The 16566-nt window shown below is 36.9% G+C and overlaps 1 protein-coding gene across 1 annotated transcript; it reads left to right on the top strand.

Annotated features, from left to right (window-relative positions):
• The first annotated feature begins 11249 nt into the window (after positions 1–11249).
• LOC113888729 (NKG2-A/NKG2-B type II integral membrane protein-like) lies at positions 11250–15930 on the top strand. Its single transcript, XM_027535756.1, is given in 7 exon segments — positions 11250–11474; positions 11860–11958; positions 12451–12504; positions 13030–13080; positions 13083–13180; positions 15237–15337; positions 15659–15930. Coding segments are annotated over 7 exon segments (708 nt in total). The 5' UTR covers positions 11250–11287; the 3' UTR covers positions 15777–15930.
• The last annotated feature ends 636 nt before the right edge of the window (positions 15931–16566 follow it).

Raw genomic sequence — 16566 nt, 5'->3', positions numbered from 1 at the left:
GGTATATTTGTATATCTCTAATGAATATTGCGGGAGAAATATCGATAACCTCAGATATGCAGATGATACCACCCTTATGGCAGAAAGTGAAGAGGAACTAAAAAGCCTCTTGATGAAAGTGAAAGAGGAGAGTGAAAAAGTTGGCTTAAAGCTCAACATTCAGAAAACTAAGATCATGGCATCTGGTCCCATCACTTCATGGGGAACAGATCGGGAAACAGTGGAAACAGTGGCAGACTTTATTTTTCTGGGCTCCAAAATCACTGCAGATGGTGATTGCAGCCATGAAATTAAAAGATGCTTACTCCTTGGAAGGAAAATTATGACCAACCTAGACAGCATATTCAAAAGCAGAGACCTTACTTTGCCAACCAAGGTCCGTCTAGTCAAGGCTATGGTTTTTCCAGTAGTCAGGTATGAATGTGAGAATTGGACTGTGAAGAAAGCTGAGCACCGAAGAACTGATGCTTGTGAACTGTGGTGTTGGAGAAGTCTCTTGAGTGTCCCTTGGACTGCAAGGAGATCCAACCAGTCCATTCTGAAGGAGATCAGCCCTGAGATTTCTTTGGAAGGAATGATGCTAAAGCTGAAACTCCAGTACTTTGGCCACCTCATGCGAAGAGTTGACTCATTGGAAAAGACTCTGATGCTGGGAGGGATTGGGGGCAGGAGGAGAAGGGGATGACAGAGAATGAGATGGCTGGATGGCATCACCGACTTGATGGACATGAGTTTGAGTAAACTGCAGGAGTTGGTGATGGACAGGAAGGCCTGGCATGCTTCAATTTATGGGGTCACAAAGAGTCGGACACCACTGAATGACTGAACTGAACTGAACCAATAAATGATGTGCACCATCCTTTCATATGATCTCCTATGGTAAAGATTGATTAAATATCTTGCTTATATTAGTGGGTTGTTCATTTTCTTATTATCGAGCTCTGAGAGTTCTCTCTTTATGTATTTTGGATGTTTGCATTGATATCTATATTTCGTTGCAATAATTTTGTATATAGAGCAAAGTATGGATTAAATTCTTTTTAAAAATGTTTTGCAAAAAGATGTCTAGTTATTTCAGCACCGTTTTTTGAAAATTGTACTCTTCTGTTGAATTATCATGGCAATTTGTCAAAAATCAATTCACCACTTGTACTTGTGTCTATTTCTAAACTCTATCCTATTTCATTGATCTGAATATCTGCCTTCTTTCACCAATTACTTGATTATTGTGAATTTATAGGACGTTGTGAAGTGATGTGAGTTCTCCTGTATTGTCTTTTTCAAAATCGTTTTAACTTTTTTTTGCAAAGAAGAAAAAACTTACTTAGCGGCCATTTTTTATTATAATTCCATTACTAGTAAATAAAATCTTAGCTACTTGAAGAAAATGGCTGATTCTAAAATAGGGGTAGGAAATACATAAGAAGAGCCTGGAGATTTTTGTAGTTCTAGAAAATGGAGAAGTGCTTAAAACTGTAGAGGTATATCAACTAGGTAAAGGAATTACCAATGGCCAAAGCTGGAACAATTTAAGCAGCAAAAATCACAGAAAAGAAATAGTGTTAATTATAACCCCAATATAAAATACCCATGAGTCCACAGTAGTATAAAATGATTGAATACTTTAGCAAATGAGGGAGATGAAACAATCTCCTGTGCAGAAAAATTCTAAATAAATAATGTAGATGCTCTTGCCTAAAGGGATGGGACTCCTTACTCCTTAAGTACTTACTGCACCTAATGATTTCCTTCCAAAGAAATTATTACAGAGTCATATGGAAGAGGGAAAATAAGAGTAACCTTCGAGTGGAAAACCTGACAACCACCACCTCAGTGAGCAAAGGTAACATCAACAGTGAGGTCATGTTCACAGTTTGTTCCCTTGATATGATGTAATAAAATTTGCACTCTGTCGTCCTCCCCAAATTTACAACTCCAATCTCCTCATGAGAAAAATATAAGACATATCTCAATGAAGGATATTCTGAAACATACCTACCTAGCACTTTTCAAAACTATCAAGATCATCAAACACAAGGAAAGTCTGTAATAGCCAAGGGAAGCCTAAAGAGACATGGCATCTAAATGTCATGTGGTAACCTGGATGGGATTCTGGAATAGAAAAAGGACATAGGTAAAAACAATTAAGAAGCATGAATAAACTATGGATTTTCGTTACTAAAAATACACTAATGTTGGTTTATTAATTACAACAAAAGTGCAATACTAATATAAAATGAATTAAAGGGGAACTGATTTCAAAATATATTGAATTCTATACTATCTTCAAATTTTTCTGTAAATGTGCTAAAAAACAAAATTCATTAAAAAAATTAAAATTAATATGCAACTTTCTACAAAATAAAACCTTAATATGTTTCTTATTTTTTAACTTTTTTTTTAGTTGAAGGAAAATTGCTTTACAATGTTGTGCTGATCTCCTTTAGGATGGACTGGTTGGATGTGCTTGCAGTCCAAGGGACTCTCAAGAGTCTTCTCCAACACCACAGTTCAAAAGCATCATTTCTTCAGCAGTCAGCCTTCACAGTGCAACTCTCACATCCATACATGACCACTGGAAAAACCATAGCCTTGACTAGACGGATCTTTGTTGGCAAAGTAATGTCTCTGCTTTTCAATATGCTATCTAGGTTGGTCATAACTTTCCCTCCAAAGAGTAAGGGTCTTTTCATTTCATGGCTGCAGTCACCATCTGCAGTAATTTTGGAGTCCAAAAATAAAGTCTGACACTGTTTCCACGGTTTCCCTATCTATTTCCCATGAAATGATGGGACCGGATGCCATGATCTTCGTTTTCTGAATGTTGAGATTTAAGCCAACTTTTTCACTCTCCTCTTAAAGATATGCAAAAAAGCAAAATGGCTATCTGGGGAGGCCTTACAAATAGCTGTGAAAAGAAGAGAAGCGAAAAGCAAAGGAGAAAAGGAAAGATATAAAGATCTGAATGCAGAGTTCCAAAGTATAGCAAGGAGAGATAAGAAAGCCTTCCTCAGTGATCAATGCAAAGAAATAGAGGAAAACAACAGAATGGGAAAGACTAGAGATCTCGTCAAGAAAATTAGAGATACCAAGGGAACATTTCATGCAGAGATGGATTCGATAAAGGACAGAAATGGTATGGACCTAACAGAAGCAGAAGATATTAAGAAGAGGTGGCAGGAATACACAGAAGAACTGTACAGAAAAGAACTTCACGACCAAGATAATCAGGATGGAGTGATCAGTCACCTAGAGCCAGACATCCTGGAATGTGAAGTCAAGTGGGCCTTAGAAAGCATCACTATGAACAAAGCTAGTGGAGGTGATGGATTTTCAGTTGAGCTATTCCAAATTCTGGAAGATGATGCTGTGCAAGTGCTGCACTCAATATGCCAGCAAACTTGGAAAACTCAGCAGTGGCCACAGGACTGGAAAAGGTCAGTTTTCATTCCAATCCCAAAGAAAGGAAATGCCAAAGAATGCTCAAACTACCACACAATTGCACTCATCTCACACGCTAGTAAAGTAATGCTCAAAATTCTCCAAGCCAGGTCAGCAGTACATGAACCATGAATTTCCAGATATTCAAGCTGGTTTTAGAAAAGGCAGAGGAACCAGAGATCAAATTGCCAACATCCGATGGATCATCAAAAAAGCAAAAGAGTTCCAGAAAAACATCTATTTCTGCTTTATTGACTATGCCAAAGCCTTGACTATGTGGATCACAATAAACTGTGGAAAATTCTGAAAGAGATGGGAACACTAGATCACCTGACCTGCCTCTTGAGAAACCTGTATGCAGGTCAGGAAGCAACAGTTAGAACTGGACACGAACAACAGACTGGTTCCAAATAGGAAAAGGAGTACGTCAAGACTGTATATTGTCACCCTGCTTATTTAATTTATATGCAGAGTACATCATGAGAAACGCTGGGCTGGAAGAAGCACAAGCTGGAATCAAGAGTGCCGAGAGAAATATCAATCACCTCAGATATGCAGATGACACCACCCTTATGGCAGAAAGTGAGTAGGTTAGGATTGATTCTTGGGTTTTTAAAATGACTTAATATTTCGCCATTTAGTTACTTTGTAATTTGAGAAATCTAGATTTGAACAATCATTAAATAATGATAAAATGGATAAATATACTACCATTTAATTTTCAACAAATTTCCTCCCTCATACAATGCCAAATTATAGAGTAAATCTTATATAGGCAAACTATATTTCATTTGGCTTTATTCACCATCAAATACTTGTACTACATTCACTAAAAAGCAAATGTATAAATACAAAATGGATTTCTTTTGATAGAAAAATAATCACAGTGCCAAGCCATTTAAACTTTCAGATTGCATCGAATTTGAAGATGAGGGAATTTGAACATTGGAAAATTTATTGCTAATGAGGCAGGTAACACCAATAGCGGTGGAGAAAACCCCACAAAATTTAACATCAAAAAAATGAATTAAATATTTCCCAAAACTGGAGACAAAAACATTATGTTCTGCATAATAAATATTTTTGACCCACTCTCATTTTGATTCATTCTTGTCTTCACCTGTAGAATAACATGAACATTGCTACTGCTGCTGCTAAGTCACTTCAGTCGTGTCCGACTCTGTGCGACCCCATAGACGGCAGCCCACCAGGCTTCCCTGTCCCTGGGAGTCTGCATGCAAGAACACTGGAGTGGGTACTGTGAACATTAGATAGTACTTAACATGTACCCCAAGGTAAATTATTTCCTGCAACAGTCAGAACCTCCCAAATTCTACATCGCTCATCCATAGCAAGTTCCCCTGTATCTATCTTTGTTCAACAGTATGACAGCAGAAGCATGGATTACATGCCCACACTGACTGATCACACCTATGTCTGTGCCTTGAGATTTCACCAGTTGGAGGACAAGCTTGGTAAGAAACACAGCCTGGACGAGCTCTCTCGACTGGCCTTCCACCTCTGCTTTTATAGTAGGAGGTCCATGTTGATATGTATGACTGGTTTCAGAGACATCATATCAGAAAAAGATAGCCAATGATCCAATAGCATTTAATATTCCCACACAGAAAGTTTCCACTGGTTTCAGTATTTCATTTACTTCACACCCTTCAGACAAGAATCATAGAGAACTAAAATGCCAAATTTTATGAAGATTTCATAGATCAAACGATTTGTGAACTTTAGCAGCCAACATAAACTTGAAAAATAAAGGCCAACTTTCAGACTCTCATGCAGGTGGGAAATAACTAAATTCAAAAACCCTAAAAATAAATTACCTGACATCATTTCTAGATAAAAATTCAAAATATCAAACTGTGAGTAAGTATCAGCCTATATTTTTAAGAAACATCCTAAGGATATCCAACCTGATTGATACAGTACAGTAAATATATCCAATATTGGGTTGACTGATTTGAATAACAGCAGATTTCCATTTCTTTCTTGTGTTCTCTTAAAATTATTGAAGAAGCAGATACTGGCATTCAAAAAACTATGACAGCTGTATTGAAAATCTTAAAATGTTTGAAAGTTGCCCTTTAAATGCATCAAAATCAAAATGATCTATTCCGTTAGCCATAGCAACAATTATAAAAGCATTCTTTAAAAATCATTACATGTTTAAATATAATGAGAATGTCTGAGCCCTATTTTACCCCAGAAGTAAGTGCTAGTTAAGCAGAAACAACAACAAAAAAGGATTGCATTTTGGCTCTTGTTTGTTGTTTATTTATTTTTTTTTCCTCTTAAGAACTACATAGATCTGTGCACCTAAAGGGCCAACAGTGCTCCAGTGCTTTATAATTTTTCTTCAAAATGCATAGGAATAACAATTGAACAGAGAGGCCAAGCGTGCTGCGATTCACGGGGTCACAAAGAGTGGGACATGACTGAGCGACTGAACTGAACTGAACTGAACGATTGAAATTACTTCTATGTCAGCTACACCATTTGCAATCTTTTCAAAAGCACTTTTAAATGGCTTGGGATTCCTTCTTCTCTGAATCCCTATGCAAAAGTGTTTTTCTCCTTTTAAATAAAGGTAGGCAATGGCACCCCACTCCAGTACTTTTGCCTGGAAAATCCCAAAGACAGAAGAGCCTGGTGGGCTGCCGTCTATGGGGTCGCACAGAGTCAGACACGACTGAAGCGACTTAGAAGCAGCAGCAGCAGCAGCAGCAGCAGCGCATTTTTGGGGGCTTTCCTAATAGCTCAGCTGGTAAGCAGGTAAAGAATCCACCAGCAATGCAGAAGATCCCAGTTGGGTTCCTGGGTCAGGAAAATAACATGAAGAAGGGATTGTCTATCTACTGCAGTATTCTTAGGCTGGTAGTTCAGATGGTAAAGAATCTGCCTGCACTACGGCAGACCTGGGTTTGATGTTTGATCCCCTGGAGGAGGTCATGGGAACCCACTCCAGTATTAAAGAATGGGAAATCCTCATGGACAGAGGAGGCTGGCAGGCTACAGTCTTTATGTTTTAACCTCTTACCCACCAAGGAAGCCTTGGGGTTGCAAAGAGTTGGAACACAATTGAGGAACTAAGCATAGCACAATTTTTAGATCTTCTAGTGTGTCAGTTCAGTTGCTCACTTGTGTCTGACTCTTTGTGATCTCATGGACTGCAACACGCCAGGCCTCCCTGTCCATCACAAACTCCCAGTTTACTCAAACTCATGTCCATTGAGTCAGTGATGACATCCAACTGTCTCATCCATTGTCATCCCCTTCTCCTCCTGCCTTCAATCTTCCCCAGCATCAGGGTCTTTTCAAATGAGTCAGTTCTTTGCGTCAGGTGGCCAAAATATTGGAGCTTCAGCTTCAGCATCAGACTTACCAATGAATATTCAGGACTAGTTTCCTTTAGGATGGACTGATTGGATCTACTTGCTGTCCAAGGGACTCTCTCAAGAGTCTTCTCCAATAGCACAGTTCAAAAGCATCAATTCTTTGGCTCTCAGCTTTCTTTATAGTCCAAATCTCACATCCATACAGGACTCCTGGAAAAACCATACCTTTGACTAGATGGACCGTTGTTGGCAAAGTAATGTCTCTGCTTTTTAATATGCTGTCTAGGTTGGTCATAATTTTCCTTCCAAGGAGCAGGCAACTTTTAATTTCATGGCTGCAGTCACCATCTGCAGTGATTTTGGGCCCCCCCCCAAAAAAAAGCCTGTCACTGTTTCCATTGTTTCTCCATCTGTTTGTCATGAAGCGATGGGACCAGATGCCATGATCTTAGTTTTCTGAATGTTGAGCTTTAAGCCAACTTTTTCACTCTCCTCTTTCACTTTCATCAAGAGGCTTTTTAGTTCCTCTTCACTTTCTGCCATAAGGGTGGTGTTGTGTGCATATCTAAGGTTATTGATATTTCTCCCAGAAATCTTGATTCCAGCTTGTGCTTCATCCAGCCCAGCGTTTCTCATGATGTACTCTGCATATAAGTTAAATAAGTAGGGTGACAATATACAGCCTGACATACTCCTCTCCTGATATGAAACCAGTCTGTTTTTCCGTGTCCAGTTCTAAATGCAGCTTCTTGACCTGCATATAGATTTCTCAGGAGGCAGGTTGGGTGGTCTGGTGTTCCCATCTCTTTCTAAATTTTCCACAGTTTGTTGTGATCCACATAGCCAAAGGCTTTGGCGTAGTCAATAAAGCAGAAATAAATGCTTTTCCGCAGGTCTCTTTTTTTTAATATAAATTTATTAAATTGGAGGTTAATTACTTTATAATATTGTATTGGTTTTGCAATACATCAACATAAATCCACCATAGGTATACAGGTGTTCCCCATCCTGACCCCTCCTCCTTCCTCCCTGCCCATATCATCCCTCTGGGTCGTCTCCACACCAGCCCCAAGCATCCGGTATCATGCATCAGACCTGGACTGGTGACTCATTTCATATATGATATTATACATGTTTCAATGGCATTTATAATAGCCAGAACATGGAAGCAACCTAGATGTCCATCAGCAGATGAATGGATAAGAAAGCTGTGGTACATATACACAGTGGAGAACTACTCAGCCATTAAAAAGAATACATTTGAATCAGCTCTAATGGGGTGTATGAAACTGGAGCCTATTATACAGAATGAAGTAAGCCAGAAAGACAAACACCAATATAGTATACTAATGCATATATGTGGAATTTAGAAAGATGGTAACGATAACCCTGTATGCGAGACAGCAAAAGAGACACAGATGTATAGAACAGTCTTTTGGTCTCTTGCTTTTTTGATGATCCAATGGATGTTGGAAACTTGATCTCTGCTTCCTCTGCCTTTCCTAAAGCCAGCTTGAACATCTGGAAGTTCTCAGTTCACGTACCGTTGAAGCCTGGCTTGGAGAATTTTGAGCATTACTTTGCTAGCAAATGTGATGAGTGCAGTAGTTTGAACAGTCCTTGTCATTGCCTTTCTTTGGTATTGGAATGAAACCTGACCTTTTCTAGTCCTGTGGCCACTGCTGAGTTTTCCAAAATTGCTGGCATATTGCGTGTAGCACTTTCACAACATCATCTTTCAGGATTTGCAATAGGTCAACTGGAATTCCATCACTTCCACTAGCTTTGTTCATAGTGATGCTTTCTAAGGCCCACTTGACTTCACATTCCAAGATGCCTGGCTCCAGGCAAGTGATCTGGGTGCTTATCTGGGTCATGAAGGACTTTTTTGTATAGTTCTGTGTTATCTTGCCACCTCTTCTTAATATCTTCTGTTTTTCGTTAGGCCCATAGCATTTCTGTCCTTTATTGTAACCATCTTTGCATGAGGTGTTCCCTTGGTACCTCTTACGTTCTTGAAGAGATCTCTACTCTTTGCCATTCTATTGTTTTCCTCTATCCTTTGCACTGGTCACTGAGGAAGGCTTTCTTATTTCTCCTTGCTATTCTTTGGAACTCTGCATTTAGATGAGTATATCTTTCCTTTTCTCCTTTGCCTTTGGCTTCTCTTCTTTTCTCAGCTATTTGTAAGCCCTCCTCAAACAAACATCTTGACTTTTTGCATTTCTTTTTCTTGGGATGACCTTGACCACTGCCTCCTATACAGTGTCACAAAGCTCCATCCATAGTTCTTCAGGCACTCTGTTTATCAGATCTAATGGATCTTACAGTATATGATAACAATTTCTCAGAGGCATTTAAAAATGGAAAATGTAAATAACACAACTAGAGGTCCAGTTGTCCTTTTAATTGGAGCCCAAAGTCTCCTATTTTCTGGAGGTGTGTGATAAGCTAAACTCTCTTCAACTCGCCTAAGTGTGAGGATTTCCTGTTCAAACCTGAAGTGACACATTGACGACAAATCAATATTTTCCATTCTAGCTTCACTCTGAGCCTTCACAGGGCAGCCTGTGAAGGTCACAGACATTGCTTATTCTTGACCGGGTTGTAAGTTTTTAAATTTCTTCTTTCGTTACCAGCCTAAGCAGGTCTCTTTTTAGAAATTAACCTGATCTGCACACTAAAGAATGCACAACTTCCTGGCCAACAGAAGGTATGTGTCCCTCCTCTCCTGTCTCTCTGCTAGACCGTCTCACTTAGTGGGAACTAACAAATGTTAGAGGGGATGCAACCGAGCTATAGTAAATATACAACAAAATCAAAGTAGAACATTGTTTTTTTTTTTTTAATAATGTGGTATAAACAATAACCATAAAATACCAAATATTGGGTGATTTCTCCAAGTATTCAAATTATTGTCTGTAGAATGCTAGTCAAGTGAATACACGCATGCATATTTGGGTGTGTATATAAATTAAGTGAAATTTATTGACCTCATGATAGGGAACAATTAGTTTTGGATTTTATAATCAGTAGAGGGTAAGCTTTTTTGTATAATAATATGTTTATACATATTTTGCTCTACATCTATAAACAGATTCTTGGAAAGGAATTCATTATATAGCAAAAGGCCAAACATAATTCCTCCTATATGTTTTAGATTCAATAAAAAAACCCTAATTTTTTGATGAAATTAAAGATGAAGTAACTTCTTTTTTTTTAAATATATTTTATTTTATTTTTTAACTTTACAATACTGTATTGGTTGCCATATATCTAAAGGCTAATTTAAACTTAATTGTCATAAATAAAGTATTTTTTAAAAATCAAACATTGCATAAATGATATGTTACACTAATTAAAGGCTGATGTAAATCAGAAATAGTACCATAGAAATGATGACTAAGATAATAATTAATACTGATAATTACTGAGAACTTATAAATTCCAGGTTGAGTGTTCAGTGTTACACACGTTATATATTGCATAAACTTATTTCCATTTTATATTAATAATATAGGTTACCAGATAGTAAATAACTTTTTGAAGGTCACATTTTAAAAATTTCAGTCATAATTAATTTCCAGATATTTCTGACTACTGCATCAATTGTCTTAATTATTAAATTATGTTATCTGGATTTTTTATAAGTAATTACCATCACTTATACAGCTAAAATGACCTTTACTAACTTGGACATCTATCAGATCTTTCTGGAAGTTTGAACCAACAGTGTTCTTCCATAAGTGACCTATACATGTTCATCATTTTTTGGGTTCAGATATTAGTCATTAAATCAATTATCAACTACTTTTGTAAAATAAGTATTTTTTAGTCTTTCCTATTGTTTTATTTTTCATATTACTTTGTACTATATGTTTAATGTGTCATGTAACACTTTCCAATATATGAAGCATTTCCTCAGTTTTTAATGCTTTCTCAGAACTCCCCAACCATTTGAAATAAAGACCATTTGTTATCCTTTTTCATCAATAATTGTAAGTCACCAAATAATGTAATTTAGTGTAGGAAATTATTGTATATGTCAACATTACTCTCTCATCTTTAAAGAACTGTTTGTAACCATTATTAAATTTCAAAAGTATCAAAAATATGGGTGAATCTCTCTTGTTAACAGAACATTTTAATTTGAACACAAGCACTATGATGGTTTTAAAATATTTCCATGGAATCTGACTTAATAAGGATATTATTGTTCATGAACTTCTTTATTCCTCCCTAATTTATTGCTTTTCACTGTTTCAATCAATAATATATGCATCAAATATAGAATATCTTTTTCAAAAAAGCATTCTATTGTGAAAAACTTGCTTAAAGTTGTAAGGATTTACCAGGCTTTAAGTTTGTTCAGCTGCAAAGTGAGCACTAAGTGCTTTGCCCCAGCCTGTGTCATTGTACTAGGGTTCTTACCTCACACACACCACTCAACCTCAGTTCACTTCAAGCACAGTCCTTGATCTCACTCAGCTGCAGAGATGAATAACCAAGGAGCAACCTATGCAGAACTGAAGGGAGTCAAGAACTCAAAGAGGCAGAAAAGAAAACCTAAGGTTTCTAAAAGTTCCATTTCAATGACTGAGCAGGAATTAACATATGTAGAATTAAATCTTCAAAATGCTTCTCAGAATCTTCATGGGAACGACAAGAATCACCACTCCAAAGGTAAACACTTACTAGACACACATGGAGCTGTTCTAGGATGTGCAGTGGGGTGCAGAGGTGTGGAGGAAGAGTAGGGGATAAGCTCACATATTTTTCACTTTGAGGAACGGAACTTGAAGCTGGATATGGGATTCTGATGTGAAATCAGAGGACTACTTTTATTCTGGCATTACTATAATTTGAAGTCTTTGATCAACAACTCATGTAGTCTTATATTTGCTGAAAACGCAATGGTATATTCTGAGAGAAAGACTACAGTGGTCAAAATGGGTTGGGGGTCCAAGTTTATATCCATAACTCTGTGTTCGTGTGGGTTCTTGTGTATGTAAACTCTGAAAAGCTGTCCCCATCACTCCTTTCTCAGTTTCCTTTTCTGTCCCTGCAGGTTCACCGTCACCTCCAGAGAAGTTCATTGCTGGGATCCTGGGAATCATCTGCCTCGTCTTGATGTCCACTGTGGTGACAGTGATCATTGTTACTCCTTGTAAGTACGTTTTTGAAAAACTGTAAGGGAACTTATCACTTTACTGATGGTCAATGCCACTAAACATTTCATAATATTATAGAATGTGCCTATCATTAAAATACATGCATTTAGAATAAATGCAATATGTTATATCTAATTTGTCAGAAATATACAACACAGGAGAATTACAGACAGCATGTATATGTATATTCTGACTTTATAACTCAAAAGCATGCTTTAGGAGGTTTAAAGATCTTTTTGAGAAATACAAATTAATTCTTGAGATTAGTTAAAGCAAATACTGTAAGACGTGGTGAAGTTTGTTCCGTTAGGTTTTTGAAATATTTTTTTTCCATCAAGTCTTCATTACCTAGTTAATTTTTCTTGCTAAATCAGTTTTATTTCAGATTACTCTATTTCTAAACAATAAACTGAATTCTCAAGCTCATAAACTAAAATCATTATGATTCATTTAAAGTAATATTAACTTTTTAATGATTAATTTTGTAGCTCCTGTAATACAGGAACGGAATTACTCCTCTCTCATAACAAGGCTCCAGAAAGGTACATAATGATTTTCAACGTTCTGATATGAATACAATTCATTTTTGTCTCTATCTTAGGCTAGTGAAAATAAGAATAGATTTGGGGATAGAACATAATTTATAAAATCAGGCAATAAACATTCATATAAATGATTATAGGAGAGTGCTTCTCCCTATGCAATTATATGATCACCATATCCATTGTTGGCAATTGGCTGTAATTTCGTCCTGCTATAATATGAATAGAGACAAATAATTTTGCTATTCTAAAATAGAAGTTTCATTTCTTGATTTCCAGGACATGTAAAGAGTAGACATTTCTATGTGTTTCCTTTATATGGGGCCATATATTAAAGACAGACCCTCTCTATGAATGCATGAATGAGATTTGTTTTATATGTACCAGCCTAGAGGATGCATAGATATGTTATTTTATATATGTGTATGTATGCATACATGTTTATATCTATGCATATGTGTAAGTTAATTTTTTATTTTTCAAATTCAAATTGTTTTTGAATAGTAATTCATAATCTTTCTTCAGAATGTCATTGTGGTCATTGTCCAAAAGACTGGCTTACATATTCCAACAACTGCTTTATACTAGTTTGGAAAAAAAATCGTGGAATGAGAGTTTGATATCCTGTGCTACTAAGAATTCTACTCTGCTTTATATAGATAATGAAGAGGAAATGGTAAGATATTAAATGTTTCCAACACTTTGCTAAAGGCTTCATTTAGTCAACATTATATTTGTTAGGATTCACTTGTGCTTTTGTACATATTTGTCGCTTGTTTATTTTAAAGTCTGCTAGTATTCCATTAAACAATGGAATATAACTTTATGATACTTTATTTACATTTTTATACCATTCATGCATGTGTAGTAATTTCTGGTTCTTGCTTTTCATAGAAAACCATGCTTCTACAAATGCTATTAAATTCTAAAATACACTGTGCTGTCTAATTTTACCATACATCAAAGAAAATAAACATATGATTTTGCCTATAGAGTTGTGTAATTGCACATCAGATCATGGAAAAGAAGTTTCAACTTCCCAGCAGCCCCACCGCTCTGTAATATCTTACCATGTCTCCACCTCCTTATTTACTCACTGTCTTGACTTTTGATATTATAGAATCTCTTTGATTGCTTTTGAATCCCGTGTTCATGCTTAGTTGTTCAGACATGTCCGACTCTATGCAACCTCAATAACTTCAGCCTGTCAGGCTCCTGTGTCCATGGAATTTTCCAGGCAAGAATACTGAAGTGGGTTGCTATTTTCTAGTCCAGGACATGGAATCATACAGGTTGTCCCTGTCTCATCACTGCCATATGATATTTTGCAGTTCCTCCAACTTTTTGCATTTGTGTGAAGTTTGTAAATTTCCACAGCTCATTGTGTGAATTCAACAGTAAGATCCATTCTTTCCAATGCCGCTGGGTGGAGATGGAGTCTTACACCCTCAGGGATAAAGAGGCTTCTTAGCTTCAGTAGTTTTAGTCAAGACATCCCCTTTGCTGGTCCCACTCCCACCTCTATCACCCAACCTAGTGTCTCTCAGCGGAGGAAACGGAGGCAGTTTCTCTAACTGCTGCTGTTAGTAAGTGTCCTGATGGATTACCTTGTAAGGCTTACCTGGTGTTGCCTACACGATTCTCTCAACACACAGGAGGAACGGATTACCTGTTGCCACCCCCACAGCTAGGTTAGGTATGGGGTGTTTGGGAAGTAAGAGGCTAGGTCACTTTCACCTGGTTGGTGGGGAGATACAAAGATGCCACCTAATTATCTTTCCTCACCTCCCACCTTGTTTCTCATCACGGAGAAGTGATTTAGTGATTACAGAGGAGTGGGGCTGCTAGGAAGTCTCAAGCCACATCACCCTTTCTCTTCCACCTTCAGAGTTCTCTTTTCTCGTGTCTTTCATTAGTCCCATGTTTACAGTTGAACTTAGCAGGGAGGAACAGGAGAGAATGGGTCTCTGACCCCTTGTCTGGTCCACTGGATTCCACCAATACAGAAACAGATGGCTTTGGGTTTATCTAGTCAAAGAATGGTGTCAGGCTCAGAAAACAAATCCGGCTCTCATGTCACTTATTTTCTCAATTCATTTCCTTAATTTCCCTCTAAAACTGAAATTCTGAGAAACATATAAAAGTAGAGAAATCCACTGATATTGTCACAATATCCAGAAAAATGAATGTCATAGAATCAAAGACTTATTTAAAGCCTTGCTATGTTAGTTTTGACATGAGGAAAAATGAAATTATATGAATCAGAATTTTCCTCATCGCCACATATTGAATTATTCCACCTTCTTATCCCTTAGGCTTAATGTTAGATGCGGGTTCACAGCTGTAAGTCTCCCCAAGTTGTTATGCAAGGTGTATTCTTGTGGGATCCCTACAACTAATTCATTCTTTGTAAATATTCCCTTTATTAAATGGCTGTGGGAAAAAAAAAAAAGAATTTTCCTTATTAACATTAGAACACAGTGACACTGATAAGTATAAATGTTGAGTTAATTTTGAATCAAAAGTACAGATAGTGGTTAATATTTATGGCACTATTAAAACTTCAAACTTTCAACTCCTAGGCTTTTTAGTGTTAGATTAGAATCTAACATACTCAATTTGTTCAAAGAATGAAAGGTGCTATGAAAGAACACATCCTTTGACTTGCATTTAAAAATTAACAAAAACATTTCATAATGACTATTTAAGTGAAAATTCTTTATTTGGGCTAGAAATTTCTGATGTCCCTATCAATTACATCGTGGATTCAAGTCTCTCGTGAAGGCCGCGGTCATCCTTGGAAGTGGCTAAATGGTTCCACTTGCAAACTACAGTAAGTTTTTAAAAAGAATGCTATATAGAGGAGGAAAAATACAAAAAAGAAATATTTTTAAAATAACATGAATACATTTGTCTTAGTCAAATTATAGAAATCTGAAGGGAGATACTGAAAGTTAATAAAATGTTGATACCAATGTTGAAAACTAGGCTACTCTGTAGCCCGATTTCCTAGTAACAAGCTCGTACTGAAATTTTATTAAAGACTTCATTACCCATTTTCAAAATATCTTGTATTACAGTTACACGGAAAATGCTATTGTTTTTTGAGTTGTCTTCATAGAATGTAACAGAATTATGCATTTTTCCATAACAGGATAACAGACAATGTACTTGGTGAACGTAACTGTGCTGTACAAGCTTTATGGGGCATAAAAGCAGAAGACTGTCAGTTTCCAAATGCATACCATTGCAAGCATAAGCTTGAGAATTAAAATATGAGTTTGGATGCTGTTGGGTAACTTGACCTTTTATGAAATGGAAATCATATTCTGATTGCATACATTTTAAAATGAATTATATTATTTTTTCTGATAATGAATGTTTTTCAAAAACAGTTGAAATATAATTGTGTGTGCTCATTGTTCAGTTGTGTCTGACTCTTTGAGACCCCATGGACCATAGACTGTCAGGCTTCTCTGTCCAAGGAATTCTCCAGTCAAGAATACTGGAGTGATTCTATTGCCAGAATTTTAAGGAATTTCCACACTCTTCTCCATAGTGGCTGTACCAGTTTGCATTCCCATCAACAGTGTAAGAGGGTTTCCTTTTCTCCACACCCTCTCCAGCAATTGTTGTTTGTCGACTTTTTTATGGTGGCCATTCTGACCAGCAGAGAGGATACCTCATTGTATTTTAATTTGCATTCTCTAGTAATGAGTGATGTTGTGATATGAGAAAGCTACATATCTTTTCGTGTGTTTTATTAGCCCTCTGTATATCTTCTTTTGAGAAATGTCTGTTTACTTCTTTGGCCCACTTTTTTTTTTTTAATTTTATTTTATTTTTAAACTTTACATATTGTATTGGTTTTGCCAAATATCGAAATGAATCCGCCACAGGTATACATGTGTTCCCCATCCTGTACCCTCCTCCCTCCTCCTCCCCATACCATCCCTCTGGGTCGTCCCAGTACACCAGCCCCAAGCATCCAGTATCGTGCATCGAACCTGGACTGGCGACTCGTTCCATATATGATATTATACGTATTTCAATGTTTAGCCC

The sequence above is a fragment of the Bos indicus x Bos taurus genome, unplaced genomic scaffold (genome assembly GCF_003369695.1).
Source record: "Bos indicus x Bos taurus breed Angus x Brahman F1 hybrid unplaced genomic scaffold, Bos_hybrid_MaternalHap_v2.0 tig00001381_arrow_arrow_obj, whole genome shotgun sequence".
In the NCBI taxonomy this organism is placed as follows: domain Eukaryota; kingdom Metazoa; phylum Chordata; class Mammalia; order Artiodactyla; family Bovidae; genus Bos; species Bos indicus x Bos taurus.
Note: the sequence above shows the minus strand (reverse complement) of the source record. Positions and strands in the feature narration are given on the sequence as shown.